Genomic DNA, 18,898 nt, shown 5'->3' with positions numbered 1-18,898 from the left:
TGTGTGTTTTATTTGTTTTGATTTTATGTCAGGTGGATGCAGTTTTTAGCACTGACTTGACAGGGGAGGGGAAGAGAAAAATTCTACCACTTTCCTCTCCTGAGGGCAGACTGTGTAGCAGGGAACAGCACTGGGATTGAGGTGTTAGCCGCTGTTTTGCATTTCTAAGGCTCCCTTAATATACACGTGTCTGTTCTGATCTGCTTGATTATATACCTGGTTTTGGCAAACAGGATAAACAGTAGCAATAGAAGTGATGGGCTCTGTTTTTCCATTAGCATGTGTTCTATTTGTTAGTGACTTATTCCGAGCTTGCATAGCTGGGTTAGGAAACTGGGGGTCTGCAAGACCTTCTGACTAGTTCTGCAGGATTTTGGCTGCAATAATAATTGCACTGTTACTGAAGCTGCTGGCTGTCAAGAGTGTGTATAGCAGCCATTCTTTAAATGGCTATTTTTTTTCCTTCCTTTCTTATATTAAGCACAATTCTAGAGTCCTATAACATTAGGTAATCTGAGGAAGGATAGGCTTGTTAAGAGTATTGAGTGGTGTTGTTGACATAGTGAGTGGAAATAACTTTTGTGATATTCAGAACCCCAAGTAATATAGGGTTAAAGAAGCAGTTTGGCAACTTTATTTGTGTAATAACTGTATAGATAGGTGTTTATAGAGGGCAGTGAAACTAATTTGTACATCTCTGAAACAATACAATGAACATCCAGTGCTGCTCAGTGCCTAGGATGTTTGATTTGAGGCCAGGAATGCTCGCAAACACTTTATAGCAAGAGTTACACTTAAAAAGTAGTTAAGTTTAAATTGGTCTCCCCATATCCAGAGCAGTAATCTTTGGAGCTGGAGCTGGCTCTGTAGTTAAATTCCTGGCGCCTCTAACAACATTTCTAAGGCTTTGAGGAGCATAAATTGAACCTGAAGAGGTGTCATGACCTGCCATCTGGACTATAAAACTTAAATCAGGGTGCAGAAGGAACTATTTATTTCTACAGGAAACTTTTTTCACTCTTCCTTTTTTTCTTTATAAGCCAGTAAAAAGCCTTGTCTGTGGACATGTAAGTTAGTAACAGTGAACAAGCATGCTAAATCAACATAGCTAGATGTGGTAATTACGGTGCGTTGTCAGTGTACCTGACACATACCAGTTCCTTTGGTGATTAAAATACAATAAATTAAGAGTAGATTAAATGTTTCATTACAAACTCCTTAATGTGTTTGTTCATGTGTCTCCACTTGCGTCGTCCGTATTTTGGGTTTGACTTTTGAAGAGGAAAAGGTGTGTGGGAGAACAAGGGATGAAGTAGTGGGTACAAAATTGTGGCAAAACAACACTGCTTTTCTAAAGTCTAAAGTTAAATTAAATATACATGCATGTATCTGTGGAAAGAGGTTTTGATTGGTTTTTTTCTTGCTTTGCTTTGTTTTGTTTCTGTTTATCTTTTTCTTTTCTTATACAAAACCTTTTCCTGAGAACTGTCATCTGGTGTGTTTGAGCCAAACACCTTTTCCAAGACTGATTCTGTTCTTTGTTGGCAGTAGATTTGGTTTAAAACGAACTCTTATTATCTCAAAGAGGTGCCCTGAGGTCTGCCAGTTCAGTTGTGTATGGTCTGTTGAGATTTTTTTAATTAAAAAAGAATATCTATCTATCTATATATATATAGATAGTAAAAAAAAAAAAAAAACAAACAAAAAAAAAACACCCAGAAAATGTTAAGACTGAATCATTTTGCAAACAGGTTTGTTCGAGGCCAGAGAAAGAGTCTTGGCAGGAGTGAATGCTGAACCTTTTTTAATCCATGGCTACATAAATACTTTTCAGCAGCATAAGTTGTTGCTGCCACAGGAGGAAAAGATGTTGCTTTTGTTACTGAGTTGTCCTTGTGTTCACATACCCCTTGGCGGAAGAAACACTTTCTTGGCAGCCAGGCAGTAAGCAAAGTCAAGAGAATGCTGTGGCTGAAAATAATCGGTATAATTTTGTTATGTTGGTTTCCAGCTGGAGTGATTCTTCAATCTGGTTTTCCATGTGCCTTCACAAATGTGGTGAAGAAACATTTAGAGGCAGTATCAGGCTTGTACTTGTTGAGCTATACCATACAGTGAATTTGCTACTGAAAGAAGAGTGTTCTGGAGTTATGATCATTCATATAATTGAGATTGCTAAATTTCTGCTTGAATAAAAAAACCCCAAATAAATAAATAAAAGGAGGGGGAAAAAAATCTCCAACAAAACCCAAAGGAAACCATGGGGAACATTGCCACACAAGCCAAACATGTTTTCAAGTCTTTAAGCAGCACAGGCTGATGTTTTTATGAATATTGAAAATGAGACAGAAGTGACATGTTGTAAATGATGTAGTTGAGATTTCATTTATTAAACACAGAGCCAGGATTTCAGCAGTAATTCTGCTTTTTGTCCACTGATCTTATCTCTGGTGTCTGTCAAGCCACTTAATCTATCTGCTTTTTTATCTCTTCAGTTTTTTTTATTACAAAATTGCATTACTTGAACTGTCCATCAAAGCTTCAGTTCTATGCAGTACATAGACCTAGACTGAATTCTATTTAAGAAGCTACTTATTTTGCAGCCATGGCAATGACCGAAGAATATCAGTGTTACATATACATTTACTGTCACTTTGGTATATTCAAAATGGAAAGCATGAACTTCATGGGAGTTACCAGTGTTCTTTTGGGACAGATTGAAAAGTGTGGGGTTTTTATGTCCCCACCTTCATCTCAAAGTTGTGTTTTGACCTGTTTGTTTTCCTGGTGTATTACCATTTTTTGAAGCTTTATGTTTGTCGAAATGCATTCAGTGATTTTGACAGACTTGTGCTTAGTGAAACACTGAGGATCTTATTATTCTTTTTATTTATGAAAAGTTTTTGTGAAATATATAGTGTGTTAACTGCTGTGCTGTTGACGTTGTTCATCGTACGCTGCCTTACTCTTAACTAGGGTTCCACTTGGACAAAAGTCAGGTTGTGCTTTTTCTGCTAATTGTTTGAGATCCGTGGGTGGAATGTTTGTTCAGTGGTATGAGCAAGCGAGAGGACAAGAACTCTGTTTTGCTGACATCCCTTATCTTACTTTTAATCCTGTTCCCATGTGAAACTAAACGTCATCTTCCCCCGCTGCAGCCCTGGAATTCCCAAAAGCTGTGAACAGGCCTGGTTTAGTACCTCAAGACTCCCATCAGATCAGTCATACCAGTCTGGGCCCCTGAGGGAAACCCTCATCAGCTGGAATCCTGGCTTTTTATGTGGTCATGGTTTGTGGGGAAAGACAGGATGGGGAGGGCAACACGGCAGTGATTTTTCTTGAAAGCTGTTTTGAATTGGAGTAACCAGTAGCTTATGAAATACCTCTGAACAAAAATGCTTGTTGAAAATGTAAAATGTCGTGCTGTTTCGAGTTCTGGAGGGTTCCAGAGGAATTTTAAGTCAAAGGATCTAAAAATTGAGTGTTGTAGAGTCAGTTCTACGCTACTCATAGCAGTAATTGGTAGAGGGGAAGAATAACCTAGATAAAGGGGAAAATGGTACTATAAATAATGTAAATTAGATTACAGGCATACACTTGGAATACGCACCTTTTTAAAAACTCTGGATAGCTTTCTGTGGAAGAACAAGGTCAGCCGTACAACAACAGCAGATAGTAGGTACAGGGTCTCATAGAAGCAGCAATGTACTTTGTGGAAGCCAGGGGTGTTTCAGTAAAAAAAAAATCCCTGACCCTGCTTAACCCACAATTTACATAATCTTCTCATGGATAATAGAGCGTTAATTGTGTTCCAGTTTCTGTGCGTGCAGCCAAAGTTTTAGCAAAAGCTGCCTAGTGTAAGATGAAAGACACAAATTATGAGAATGGATGCTCTCTGAGTAGCTTTTAATCTTAGAATATTTGTTATTTATGCATGCATGAAGTTTAATATGGAGTTTGCAAAATGAGGTAGTTTTGTCCTTATTATAATGCAGTATCATTAAAACAAGGTTGTGTATAAACCAGTCCAAGAGCTCTGTGGACTACCAGAAACTAGCTTATCTGTTCACAATTTTGGAGTAATGCTTACAAAATAAGATAAAAAAGACTGTGTTTGTAGTGATTATTTTAAATACAGTTAAGAAATATATCTGGAATGCCAAAGACGCTGTCAGCAAACTTGTTAATGAGTGCTGGTGGCTTTTTGTGCAGAGGGCGATATCTGTGTTGATGCGACTACAAGATCAGAGATGTGATAGTTGATTTTACGTAGTAATCTGCTGTGTGTTTGTTTGTTTGCTTTTAAAGCTTGTAAATATGTGGCTGCTTGATGAATACTTGTAGCTGTAAGTATGAAATACATAATGCTGTCTGTGGCACAGATGCTGATTGAAAAGACAATTTAGTAATGCTGAAAGTGTTGGAAAAATCAGTCATTGTGTGAAATGAGTAATCTCTCTGCTATTGGCATGCATTTGACTATTTGCTTAAACTTCCAAAAGACCTTTAGGGGACTGAAACTGGAAAAAATCAATCCAAAGCTGAGTTACAAAGCAGAGGTGCTGTGTGGTGTAGATGGGCATGGTTGTAGCACAGAGTGATGTGGTGCTTTCTGAGCTGCCAGATCTAACTGCATATTGAGATTAAGACAGTACATGCTGAGTTGCTTCAGCACTTCTGAGAAGCAGTAGAATCACAAACTGCTGTGCTGAAAGTCACATCACTTTGACTGCAGGTGGACATTTCAGGTTTGTTGCAATGCAGGCTGCCCTGGCACAGCTGGAAAGGGAGAAATGTAGCAGCTGGAAACGAGTCTATGGCTGCTGTCAGAGTCTGCAGTGTGCTGCTGTGTTTCTGGGGATGGTGCTGCAGGCTGGTTTAGTTGCCCGAAGGTTTAGCATTCTTAACTCTCAGTATAACAGAATTTTGCCTGAAGCCCAGCCTTCCTGCTGAACTGCCCATGTAAAGACCTCAGCCAAAGACCAAGACTCTTGTATGTTCATAACCAGAATGCTCCTGAGAAACTTACAGTTGGAACACCAAATGATACTGAAATGTTTGAGAATATACTGGGGGAGGTATTCAACCTCTAAACTTTAATGCTGGACAAACCATTTGGATACATTCTGTATTAGAAAGAACATTAAGAGGTAGATTCAGAAATTGATCAAATCAAATGTGTGACTAGAAGATATAAACTTTCTGGGAGAGGAAAAATGAGAGACTTCTGGCAAAAGAAACTGTCAGGTATGAATGTTTCATATATTTTTATATTTTTTTTATAAGGTCAGTGAGCCTGAGCCTAGTACATTACAGTCCTTCTATATGGTATTCTAATAAATGTCCATTTATGACAGGTATTGAAATAAATTTATAACGAAAATTTCTGGGAGATGCCTTTTTCTTTCTCCAGAGAATAATAGAACAAAATCCTTAATCCCAAATGCTTGTCTTCCAGTATTTGGGAGAGACTGAGTAAATGGAAGAATTGACAAGCTCTGAAGGTAGAAATTACTCTCTGCAGCCTTCCAGCCTGCAGGGTATTTTACTCAGTGTACAAATATGTGGTGCCATGTTGTCAAAGGTTGGGCATAAACCAGAGAGAGAAGCAGAACTGGTGTTTTACTGCTAGTGGCATCTGTAGATGAAGGAGAAAATTGACTGGGGAGTTTGGAAAAGTTATTTGAAAGATTGATGCTTAGAGTTTGAGGAGAGGAGCAGCTCCATTTGTAGGTCAGTACTTAAAGCCATAAGAAGATCAGGGTGATGCAAATAATGTGTACTTCTAACACTGCCTTTGTAAAGATAAGGGGGTTTAACCCTCCAGTTCTCCAGCAGACCTTAATGGTGTTAACTACAGATACTGTATTCATTATATTGCGCTGAAATCTTTTTCCTTTAAAGCTCACACTTGGAGCTTCCTCGTAGTTTTTCAAAACTTCTTGTTTGGGAAAAGGGGGATTAACCTCATAACAAAAAAAATATGGACAAACTCATCTGCTGCTTCTGCAGTGCCGTTGCCTGCAAACCAGCATAGGTGACATCCTAGCAACTGGGTAGCTGTAATCCCTACCTTCTCTGGGTTTAAAATCAGGTCTTTCTGAGGAAACTGGTATGTGATTGGTAATGCTCCCAATGAGTGCACGAAAAACAGGAAGGGAGGTTTTTGCCCTTCAGTAGCTCCTGAAGGTAGTAGCTCCTTTTAGTTATTGTTAAGAAGCAATATTAACATCATTTGAAGAAGTCTTCTGAGAAAAAAGTACAGTTGCAAAGACACAAGGGTTAGTAATGAAGGTAAAACCTGTTCATCTATATAAAATAAATTTTTATTTTATTTTAAAATAAACTTCACCTCTAAAACCATGAGAGGAGAACATAAACACTGCTTTTCTAGTTTTAAGCAGTGACTGAGATGCCTGAGCCAAGATGAATGCCTCCATATCACTTTATCCTGGAGATGAAGGGACAAACCAGCCTGCTGAGGTGAACACCAGAGCTGGCTTTACCAGCCTTGCTGCTGCTGAGCTACTGGGGTTAAATCCAGCCTTCGTAACACCTACTCAGACAGCAATTGCAGTTACTATGAGCAGCATGAGATGTCATTAGTACATAGTTAGGAGCATCCCTGCCATTCCAGGGAGGTGGGTGGGGATTCGTGCCAAAGTGATCAAAATATGCTTTTATCTCATTAGAGTGTGGCAAAACCGCGTAGATGACCTGCCCTATGTAAATGATGTATTTTTATTTAAGTTTCCAAGTTCAGCTGTTGATTCTCCTGCTGTGAGACGTTTACTGTTGCTTTCCTGGAGTATTGCAAACTGTGTAAATCGAGTAGTCAGGTTTTACAGAATGAGGAGTTTAATTTGTGCCCTGAAGGGAGGACCAGCCGGTGGCTGGACTGATTCTTAGTGAAGTCGTTAATTGTTCATCGGTAACCATTAGGCAGCTCAAAAATATTTGTCCTTTAAGAGTAATGTGAGCTCTGCTGCAAGGAAAACAGAGGTCGGGGGAGAAGCATGGAGTAGCAGCAGGGTAAAAATGTCATTTAAATTGAATGTTGCCATTAGAAAGGGTAATTTGTTATCAGAAAATGTAATGAAAATGTACCTTTGCTATGGGTTTTGAAAACACTTCAGATCACAAAAAAAATTTATTTTGATTCATAAAAATTGACTGGTTATAAAGCAGTATTATTTTTGGTTGCTATTTGTTTAAATAAATAAAGTCTTTAGTAAGGCTTTAAAAAAGAATTTTGATTTGATGCTAAATCACATGTGACATTTTTGCTGACTCACACCAACTACAGCCATTGATGGTCTTATGCAAAGTACTGCATAATTAATTCCATGTTGACAGCCCTGGTGTTGTAAATCAGACCGAGCTGTAGCTTTGCAGATCTTTCCACAGCCACTCCAGTGCTATTCTTCAGGGACTTTCTTCCACATGAGTCATTCTGAGTTCCCTTAAAGTCCTTTGCTGAGATTACCGAAATGGCGAACACGCTCTGAAATGAAATGTGACACTTGCAGAATTTGGAGGAATAGTAAGTGTTGGTTGTTGGTAGCTTGAAGTAGTATGTGTAGTAGTTCCAGGCTCGAGTTAAAGTGCTCCATTGCGTGTCCTTTGGAAGGAATGTGGCTGAGATAACTGGTTAATTACAGCTTTAAAAGATGACTTGTTGAGAAATAGGGAAGGATCTAAAATGTTCTGTCTAATAAGGGGACATTTTCCTCTAGTTTTAGACAAGCTGAAGAAAGCTTCATGCAAAATAAAACATTTTTCTAGTTTGCTGTTGCAAATACTGAATTTATTTAACTTGCATTACTATGTTTTACTGTTTAAGCAGAAGATACCCAATGTTGAGTGAGAATATCAACGGTTCAGTGCCTTGTTCTTTAAAGAAAGAGACTATAGTCTCAGATAGTGGAAGAAATGTGTGGTTCTATATGTAAGGCAATTTGACTTAAGGCTTGTATTAGGGGAGTTTTGCTGGTGTTTAATAAACGTATTGCCCAAGAATACCTTTTCTTGAAGTCAACAGGAATAACTTGCCCTGACTGCATTTTGCAAGTTCTACATCTTGGCATTTTCATTATACAACATATTGTAGATACTGTGTGAAGTTCCCCCTGGTCTAATTGCCTTTCGTCCCCTCTACTTCCCCAAATATTTGGAAATTAGTAACAGTGGAAGAGCTTGCTTAGGCAGGTTCAGTTTACAGACTCCTCCGAGATTTTGCTTTGAGCTGTGAAATGTCATGTTGGATTGAAGTAATGTGAGTAAACCAATGATTATGATTGCAAAGTTGAATATAAAATACTTAAAGATCAGGATAGAGGAAAGTGGCAAAAATTCTGCATGCTACTTACATGGATATTGGTGATTAGAACAGATTTTTCTTCTGAGGATAATGTTCTGGCTAGCCCAGAATTTTGAAAGGTGGACTGATTTTGCTAATTAGCAGCTTAGAAAGTTAACCTGTTTCTCAACTTGTGAATATATAAGTATTAAGATAAAAATTGCAAGATGATAGCATTATGGAAATAGAGAAATCTTTAAACAGCTTGCAGAGTGAGCATAAATTCTTTCTGCATTTCTTTGCATTTATAGAATCATAGAATGCTTTGTGTTGGAAGGGACCTTAAATATCAGTTCCATCCCCCTGCCACGAGCAGGGACACTTTCCACTAGACCAGGTTGCTCAAAGCCCCGTCCAACCTGGCCTTGAACTCTTCCAAAGATGAGGCAGCCACAGCTTCTCTGGGCAGCCTGTTTCAGTGCCTCACTACCCTCACAGTGAAGAACCTCTTTCTAATATCTAATCTAAATTTCCCCTGTTAGCTTAAAGTCATTCCCCATGTCCTATCACTGCATGTTCTTGTAAAAAGTCCCTCCCAGCTTTCTTGTAGGTACTGGAAGCTGCTATGAGGTCTCAATGGAGCCCTTTGTTCTCCAGGCTGAACAAGCCCAGCACTCTCAGCCTGTTTTCACAGGAGAGGTGCTCCAACCCTTGGAACATCTTTGTGGCCCTGCTCTTGACTCGCATGAGCAGGTACACATCCTCCTTATTCTGGGGGGCCCAGAGCTGGGTTCTGTACTGCAAGAGGGTTCTCACAAAAGTGAAGTAAAAGGAGAGGATCACCCCTGTCAGCCTGTTGGTTCCACTTGTTTTAATGCAGTCCAGTATATGGTTGGCTTTCTGGGCTGCAAGCATACATTGCTAGGTCATGTTGAGCTTATTGTTAACCAGTACTCCAAGTCCTTCTTCTCAGGACTGCTCTCAATCCAGTCTCTGCCAGCCTGTATTTGTGGTTAGGATTGTCCTGACCCTGGTGCAGGGTTCTTTTCAACACTGTGACTTGTACCCTAGCCTACTAAATTATTAATGTATTTTTATTGCATTTAGGCATCTTGGGTATTACTGTTAATCTTTTTTTTTTTGTTTCCCAGTGTATTATCTGTATAGTAAATCCCTTATAGGCTTGAAAAAATATGTGTTGTGTAGAAATTGACCAGTGCTATTTACCTGCCTGGTCTTTAAAAACAACTGCTTAATTTTTTACATCATCACTGTAAAAATGATGTTTGCTTGGGGCCAGAGCTAATTTTTTGTCATAAATTACATATAAGCATATGTGGTGACTTTTTGCACCCTCAAGTGAGTTTTATGGGCATACTTTTGTAAATGTGTTATCCAAGTACTATTTGTTAAATGTGCTTGGCCCAACTGTTTCCTGATGGTTGTTAAAAGCCCTTGCTAATGGAATGTTCTATCCTAATTCAACATGCTTTGCTACCTGCTTCTAAACTGGTAAATTGCCTAGATATCAGCCAGTAGTAAATTCATAAGCAATTTGCTGTACTTTGTTCTAAAAATTTTCCAGTGCATTAATTATTGCAATTGTACTGCTGTTATTTCCAGTTCTGTTAAACTTTATTGAGTAAAGAAAGCCTAAAGGAGACGATGATAAAATGCCAGTTTAACACTGTGTTGTTCAAGTCAGTGTTGACATTTTTCAAAAGAAAAGGACTATGTGAGTCCTTTAAGGATATGCTTCTTGTGGGGTGTACATTGGCCTTTAAGCAAAACAATCATCAGAAAATAGGAAAGAAAAAACACAAATTCCATATATTTTCAGAAGCTTAATTTTGGGATTCTCGTACTTTTGGAATTACAATATAAAGTATACCAAGAAGAAGGTAGAAGCTACAATAAATTTACCTGCTAGGTACTAAATCCTTTTATATTTTCAGAAAAAAGCCAAAGGCCAGCTCCTGTTTGAACAAATCATGTACCATCTGGACCTTATAGAAAGTGACTATTTTGGATTAAGGTTCATGGATTCTGCACAAGTGGCGGTAAGTAGCAGTGCTTTGTTTATTCATTTATTTATTCTAAGCAACAGTCTAAACCTGAAATCTTAATATTGAAAAAAAAGTATAAGAAAGCTGCCTTTTCTGATTTAGGGTTTTGTGTGGAAGCTCTGTGGTGTGTTAGTTTGTGACTCCAAGTTTAATTCCACCTCAAGCACTCTTAACACAGCACTGTTGTCTCTTCCTTTCTTGTCTTTCACTTGTTAACTGTCACACCTCGTGCTGTCATTACTGAGGCTGGCTCAGAGCCTGGTGCAGCACATAGAAATTCTTGATGCTGCTGATGCAGACAGGAAGGGGCAAAACTAGAGTGTGTGCTTAGCCCTTTATTGTTCTGCAGATTGGAGAAAGTTTTCCTTTGCCAATGCCATAAACTTTCTCCTCAGCAGAAGTTTCTTTGTTAATGTCTGCTTAGGAAATAATCTTGGCAAGAAGGGTATACCTTTGTTTTGCTCAAATTGGTTGTGACTTAGACCTGCAACTAGAAATTTTTGAGATAATATAGGTGTGTTTGTATGTATCAGACAGTTTTAGTAGAGCATTCTTGCAAGCTTGAGTTTGTTTTTGAAGCTCATCATGTGTTTGTGAAAATGTGACTGCTTTTGAAAACAGCAGAGCCTTATTTGTCAAAAGCAACCACAGTTCTTTCCACTTATGGGCTGTGCAATCCTGTATAGGTACTTTTTGCCAAGTACAAGGACAGCTGCATTTCTTCCTGCCTACAAAGACAGCTACAATTTGAGTGAGATGTTAGACAAGGAGTGCATTTTTGTCTCTGTCCTGCATCCTGTAACTTAAACACATATTCACTTATCACAACATCCCCAAGTATAATGAGATATGAGTTTTCATACTGTGTATATCAGTTATTTGTTAGAGGTATGACCTTATTACATATATGTTAGATGGGTGATGGATGTTTCAAGTCCACTTGAAACAGAATTACTCCATTATTAGAATGGCAGAGTGGAAGTACAGACAGTTGCTTCGGTGTTAAATACCTGAACTGTTTGAGGTCAGCATGCAAAATTAGAGGCAGTAAGTTATTAGAGGCAATGATGTATGTTCTTTTACTTCTGAGGGTCGATGTCCAGAACAATTTGAAAGTGACATCTTAATTGCTACTGCTTTATATAATGGCATAAAACCTCCCCAAGCTTGAATCTTTGAAAGAAGCTGATAGCTTTGAACACAGTTATATCCACCCCAAATCACACTTTTTATAACCTGATAGCTTCTTTTCAGAATTTCTGTGATTGAGCTTTTATGCTTAGCTTGTAACTGTAGAGAACATTCTGTTTGGATAAAATAATTTGGCTTCAGCATCTGAAGCAAAATTTATGGCTAGTGGGTTTAGCTGCTGCTCAGCTGCAGTTCCCAGTAGTGAAAGTGGTCTTAAACCTCTTGCAGAACAAGAGACATTTAACACCAAAGAGAGAAGGAGCATTGCAATAACAGATGGATGTCATCCAGAACCATGAATATCTCCTACCAAGAGAAATCAGAGAACAGCCTATTGCATACCGTTTTATGTTTATAAAAATCATGTTAACTGTGTTAAGCATGTGCAGTTTAGGATGTTGATTATTGATAGTGAATCACTCCACTGCATTTATCTTTTTACTTTAGGAAAAAAATAATCTGTTATATTTAAATTAGGTATTCTACTTAATTTCTGCCATGTGGCTTCTGAAGTATTTCCACATGCCTCTAGGATCCCATAAGAGCACAGTGTTAGTTATAACTGGTGAAACTGTATGGTAGACTTTTTTGCCTTATTGTTCTGTTAGTAAATAAGGTCATTCCATCTTGAATTGGGGAAATAAGAGTTAATCTTTTCTGTCTTGGCAATTGCTCATGGCTTGGTTTTGTCCAGCAAATTTTACTTCCAGTCCAGACAACTCCTGATTATTTGATACTGCACTATCTACCAGCTACAGGAGATTTCAAAGTTAATTTACTTTCTTTTCTGAACTATGTATGACTGAAAAGAGGTAGAGATAACAATTTGTTTAAACTGGACTTTAATGATATATTCTGCATAATGAAGCAGAAAAGGCAGCATTTTGCCAGGAAGGCTGAATGCGCCAACAGAGGTAATTGCTTTAAGAAGTGAAGAACTGTTGTAATGTCAGCCATCCTTGCAAAGAGGAGCTGGCACATTCTAGGAGAAACGTAGTCTGCAGCTGGAAACAAAGAGAGACACTAATCAAGTGACTTGTCAAAGATTATTCAGGAGACCTGTTAAATAAACAGTGTAGGAATTCAGTCCTTTACTGTGGACAAGATTGTCTGCTGGCTCTGAAGGAGGTCTTTCTGCTACCCCATTTAAATTTAAGTATGTTGCCTTATTATGTGATGATGCGCACTGGCAAACTAGCAACATGTAGTGAAACAAAAGTTTGAGAAATGCCTTGCTTTTTTTAACTACAAATGAGTTTTCAACAGATTAATTTTGAACAGCTGAAGGAGAGCTTTGTTTCCTTCTCTTGAGCTGCTGAAGTGATTAGTAATTAGGTGTTTGAGTTTATGATGTACTGGGGAGTGTGGGAACTGAATGATACAAACCTTTCCTGACATTTTGGTTTTCATAATTCAAATACTAGCTTCTTTAGAGCAGTTCTTGAAATAGTTGGTGGATTGGAAAAGTTGTTTTAATATATTTTCTGTGTTCCTTGCTAGTCTGATGGTTAGGAATAGATCCCCCCCCAGCACCTCCCACAAGTAAGAGGCAAGAGGTGGCAGAACTAGTTCCTTACAAAACTGTCCACTATATATCAGACTTGATCTAGCAGACAGGCTCTTGTTAATTGGAGTAACTTCATTTCAGGCTGACAGTGAACAGTGCAACATGTCCAATAACACAAAAGATGAAGATTTTTATTAACTTGTTGGGCTATTTAGCCTTTTTTTTTAGCAGTACTAGAGATATGTTTCTGGTAAGGAGGTTCTCAGGATTTAACAGGTGGTAAATTTCTAATTCTAATGTACAGATTGCAAGAATCAAATACTTGTTCTTCCTAATGGAACTGTACAACACATTGGTTTGTTACTGCGGCAGTTTTATCTGACGTAGTGCTTAATGCTGAAAATTATTTATGTAGCATTGCACTAAGTATGCACTCATTCGTTGCATAAATTATGGGAGCAGTTTAAGCCTCCCTGTCTTACTAAAAAGAACGAACAATTTACCCTACCTTCTTGAAATATTGCTGGGTTTTAGGAGGCGGAGGGTGTTGTGGTTTGGGGTTTTTGGTGGTTGTTTTGTTTGTTTCTAATTTCTGAAGCAGTAAACTTCTTGTAAGGACTTCCAGTACTCTCTACAGTTTGTTGTTCATGCTGCTTTTTGTTTAGCAAACTTTATCTCTGGATTTCAGCAGTAGACTGTGCTGAGCAAACTCATCAAAACATAAGCTTTTTGCCAGGTCCACTTGAATTCCATGTTAATCACTTGAAATAAATCTTAAATTTCCTGACGTCTGTGTGTGTCCATGCATGTGTTGGCTTGGTGGTGTTTGGTTTGGGTTTTTTTGTTGTCCGGCCCCCCCCCCCTTAAAAGTAGTTCTCCCCTTCTTCCACACACACCCTTATCATTCAAACAGCGCTCCTGTAGGCAGCAGTAGTTAAGAGCCAAGCAGAGTAAACGCTATCAGTGCCTGTCGCGGGCCTCTCAGTTGCCTTCCCATGGAATGTGGAGGAGATGAGAGAAAACAGGAGGGAGATGAAAGAGACGTGCACAGCCAGTCCTGGAGTCTAGAAATGCTCTCTTTGCCATTGCTGTATATAAATCACCTGAAAGTGGATTGTTTTGCATATTTTCATAGTAGAGGAAGGAGTAAGTAAATAGTCTTTTAGAGCAAGCAAGTTTATGGAATAGGAAGAGAGATTATTTTATTTTCCTAAGGAAACAGCAACAAAAAATGCTCAACTCCTAATCACTGGTAGTATAAGCAAAGATGATGTAAATATTTATGCTTCGTTCTGCCTTAAGCTTCCTGCTTTGTTTTAAATATGTATTAGGTATGTTTCAACTAGCTTTCTGCAGCTACTTTTTTTAATAGGTAATGAGAGCATTTTCAGCTGGGTGCACAGCAGCAGTAAATAGTTCAGTAGTTCTGATCTGCAGCTAATATATCAATCACTACATATCCTGAGTGTATTACAGGCTGACTTAACACACTTTCTGCAGAAGGCAGGGCTGCTCTGAAGACAGGAATGTTTGCACTTGGCATTGCAACCTGAAAATACCGGTTCTTTCTCATAACCCTGTTGCTTTTCTGTCGTCTATGGGGCCCACTGTGGATTTCATGGCACATAGTCTAACTAAAGAAGTGGTGCTAAGTAATAATTAATCTGTATTAGTTGCAAAGTGACATTTGGGATTGATCGAGTGAGGTTGTTTTACCTGGGAATTGTGCACCATGCAGGGCATGGTAGATAGCTTGGTCTGGCTGTTGAGTCAGTGCAATTTATATTGAATATGGCGCTGTGTTTACTGTTTAACTGAGTCATCTCTTTTGGAGGAGGGAGCTGTTCACTGTGAACAGCACTTAGCTAGCAGTAGAGACCTACTTCCGTGTGTTAACTTTCCAGCTTTATCTTTCATTTCTGATATAAACTCTTAAGCAGTGGGAGTATATGCAGTTATTTTGTGGAGCATATATGTGTAGCTATTTCTCTCCATCTGCCATCAATACCTTAATTTTCACATGCTGTTGTATGCAGTATAAGTGAAACTATTATTTTGTCTTCACGTCTAGTATATAGCTTATAATTACCATTATTAGGTGAGGCAGTAATGTCCTCCCATGTGACAATTGTTAAAATGTCACCTGTAAATAGATTCTGGAGAATCAGGTATAGCTGACCCTTATGTTGAGACATAGACAGCTTTGCTGTTACTAAACTGAAGTCATCTAAAGAAAATGCCGGAAAGCCAGCAGTATTTATTTTGACTCTCCCCTTCCACCCCAAGTAAACATCACAAGCAACTGAGAGCCAGTCTGCAGCTATGGTTTATGCCTCTCTGGCACATTGTCAGTGGCTGACCTAGTAACATATGAATTAAGTGTTTGTTCAGACAGAATGAAAATTTTAGTAATTAAAGTGGTTTGTCATAACTTTTTTAAAGTACATAATGCTTTCTTGAAGATTGGCTTTAAACAGGATGTCTCTGTTGTTCAAAACTGACATTTTGCATTAAAAACTGAGTGAAAGGATCTTCAATGCATGCTGAGAGAGCTGTGAAAGATTTTTATTAGATTGCTTTAATTAACTACTTGTTATTCCAAGATGGTCTTCACTAACACATAATTTGTTGTTTTTTCTTGTTTCTTTTTTTTGTTCTTTCTGTGAGATTTCTTTATTGATAATTCAGTGAAAGTAATTTATTTTTCAGCACTGGTTGGACAATACAAAAAGCATTAAAAAGCAAGTAAAAAGTAAGTGTTCTTTCCATTTTCTCCTGGGATCTCATATTGAAAATACAGGAGGGAAAGAGTTGAAATGGGTGGTGAAGAACATTGTTCTGTAAGGGGTGACAAGATCCAGGAACAAAAACCCAGCATGGTGCTGCTGATTGTTTAATGACCTCTTCCCTCTGTAGCTCATATTACATTAGTCTAATGTCCTTAATTAAACATGGTATAGGCTTATTAATTGTAGTTTAGATGGGGTCAAGGCAGCTGAAGATATTTTAGTGTTACCGGTCGTTATCCTGACTATAGGAAAACTTGTCTTGGAGCCTCCATCCTTTGAGGCAGTCCTGAATGTCTGAATCTGTGTTTGGTCCATCAAGTCCTTGCTTGCTGCACAAGGGTTTATAGTGTGGCCTGGTTTCAGTGGTGCATGCTTGGGTAAGCTGTGACATTGGCTGGTTTTTGTTTAGCAACTTCCTTGCTCTGCACTGTGGGAAGTCTTCAGGGATTTGTGGTACTGTGTTAATGCAACAGAGATTTTGGAAGCACCAAGAGAGAGAGAAAATTCCTCCTGTCAAATGCAAGAATCAGCAGAGCGCTGCACATTTTTAAAGACCTGTTAATCCATCCTTTTGCTGAATTAACTCTTTGATTTCCAGAAACGGTGATTGTCCCACAGCAGGGTCTGTTAAATATGTGTCTGAATTTCTCTGGAATAAAGGGGCCTGAGTTACCAGAAATGGGTATTTCCCAGACTGGGAAGGTGTAACAAAGAGGGTGCCTAGGGGTTTGGTCTTCAGACCAAATGGCAGAGTTAAGATGCTCAGCTTTCTTGGTGATGGGTAGAGTCCTTAAATATAGGAATTAACCTAGCCTTTGTGTGATTTTCGCAGGACAAATCAACTTAATGTTGGATTGACTTGTAACATATCAAACTATTTTGTGTGTATATTTAAATGTCCTTTCACCTTGATGTTTTTCATGCATTTCCCTGTCACAAATGAATCCCTGCCTTGAGACATTGTGGTAGGACAGAGCCAATTTCAGTCAAGTTTTGTGATGTGATTTCATGTAGTAAAAAAAAAAAAAAAAGAATGTTGAATGAATTCTACTTTGCAGTTGGCCCACCATATTGTCTACATTTTCGTGTGAAGTTTTACTCATCAGAGCCCAACAATCTACGTGAAGAGCTAACAAGGTAAGAAGAATTTTATGTGAGAAGGGTACCCAGGAAAGGCCAGGAAAATGTTTTTGTGGTATTTATCTAAACAGTTGTGTGATGTTTTGGAGAATTCCTTAGAGCTGCTTGCTTATTTGTTTGTGGTATTTTTTTGTAAATGCTTCTAATCTAGTTCTCATGAAATAAATGAACTGTAATACAAAGAGATCTATATATTTACTATATTGATGCACCATTTTCCATTAGGCAATTCTGGCAAATAATCTAAGTAGCTTATACACAGTGGACAAAGATTTTCATTGAAGAGAACAGACATCATTCCTCTTTCTTTATTCTTCTTAAGTTGCATTTAATTTCAACTGTGTGTAGTCATCCTGTTTCTTTAGGCAGAAAAGTATCGAATTGCACGTTAAAGTTTATCTTTGGCAAAAGGTCACTTTGAAGTTTCACTTTGCCACTGTGAAACATTTCATTCATCTTGAGTTCTGCCAGTCAGACCTTGCTACACAGGTTTTAGCAGGGCAACCTGAAACCTGAGGGCCTTTTAAAGCCTGTCTGCCTGCTTAGCTAATCCCCCAGAATAGGAAAGTAGCAAGTCTTTCTTCTGTCTCGAGGCCATTTTATGCCCTAAAGAAGCAGCGGGAAGGGGAGCTCTGCCATGGTTATGTATATCACTAGCAGGGGGTTTCTGAGGGTTCTACCTTCTCTTGGTGCAGCTGGGGCTACTTTTCAGTTTCCACAGGTGCAGCTTGCTAATGTTTTCTGCCAGCTTTCCATGAGATGCCACCAGTCAGAGGTCATGTAACACAGCCTCAGCATGGGAAGTATGCTTGAATTGTTTTGCAAGTGTTATGTGGCTGATAAGCACAGACTGGACACACGCACTATACACTGGAGGCCTGTGCTCATTCTTTTGGTATCTAGGGTCGGCACCAAAAATTTATTCCTGTAGGACCTGTAAGAAAATGGCCTTCGTCTGTTTTGTGTCTGTGTTTGTGAGTACAAGTACCATAGGCATATGTTAAAACAGAAGCATCATCTTTGGTTTTGTGTGGATGGCTTCCGTTCAACTATAGTAGAATTCAAACTGGATACCATTGCAGAGCCTGGTGTTTTAGTTGATGGGACAACTGCTTGTCTTGGTAAAGGAAAGCTGTGTACCAGGGTGGCTCAAGAGGGCTACTCTCTGTGGGTATTGGATAGGAAGGATTGGTGTTGCACACCGAAGGGACATTTGTATTCAATATTTGCCAAATTTCTAAGTAAGAAGAGTATTGAATAAGCAAGGCAGTGAAGGAAAGCTGGCTCCGAAGAGTAAAACATTTGAAAAGGCTGTTTTGTTGTTTTGGTTTGGGGTTTGTTTGTTTTTGGTTTTTTTTGCTTTGGAGTCAGCTGAAAGCATTAGATTTCAACTAAGCAATCCATATTAAGTACATTTATTTTTGAGATACTTTAAAATATTCATTCTCTTACAAGATCTGTATAGCTATGAATAATGAAGAAAATGTGGAAGATGTAAGTTGTTCTTTGTCCTAGTAGGATCAGGAGAGGGAAAAAGAAGACGGGTATTCTCTTTCTTCTTCCATGCAGCACTGTAGGTTAGCTTGTGACAACTTCTAGTTTTGGGTTTACTTCATTTGAAATGTGTGCAAAGCGTACAAACCCAACTGATAAAGCCTTAAAAGATCACAGTGCAGTTTCTTTAGTCTTGAAAGCCCATGTAAAGAGTAGAAAATGTTTTTATTTGTCAGGCTCTGACTTCCTCCCTTAGGCTGAGTCACACGTTGGAAGTATTAATAAATGACATTTATTTCCTATTTAATCCTACAGGTATTTATTTGTTCTGCAGCTGAAACTGGATATTCTTAGCGGAAAGTAAGTATTACTGATAAACAGCCTTTTAAACAATTACAGTATGTTTAGCATA

At 38.5% G+C, this 18,898-nt stretch overlaps 1 protein-coding gene across 4 annotated transcripts in view; it reads left to right on the top strand.

The window, feature by feature from the left end:
- The window catches only part of EPB41L5 (erythrocyte membrane protein band 4.1 like 5), a 57,223-nt gene that overhangs the window by 1,695 nt on the left and 36,630 nt on the right, over positions 1–18,898 (top strand). For all 4 annotated transcript variants that reach the window (XM_061370115.1, XM_061370118.1, XM_061370116.1 and 1 more), the window contains 4 exons: positions 10,255–10,359; positions 15,773–15,815; positions 16,911–16,989; positions 18,802–18,846. In XM_061370115.1, the coding sequence (XP_061226099.1) occupies positions 10,255–10,359; positions 15,773–15,815; positions 16,911–16,989; positions 18,802–18,846 (272 nt within the window). The remainder of the gene's footprint in view (positions 1–10,254; positions 10,360–15,772; positions 15,816–16,910; positions 16,990–18,801; positions 18,847–18,898) is intronic.

The sequence above is a fragment of the Neopsephotus bourkii genome, unplaced genomic scaffold (genome assembly GCF_033783945.1).
Source record: "Neopsephotus bourkii isolate Nb327-2 ecotype Australia unplaced genomic scaffold, CSIRO-AGI_Nbou_v1 NB_1526, whole genome shotgun sequence".
NCBI classification, from domain to species: Eukaryota; Metazoa; Chordata; class Aves; order Psittaciformes; family Psittacidae; genus Neopsephotus; species Neopsephotus bourkii.
Note: the sequence above shows the minus strand (reverse complement) of the source record. Positions and strands in the feature narration are given on the sequence as shown.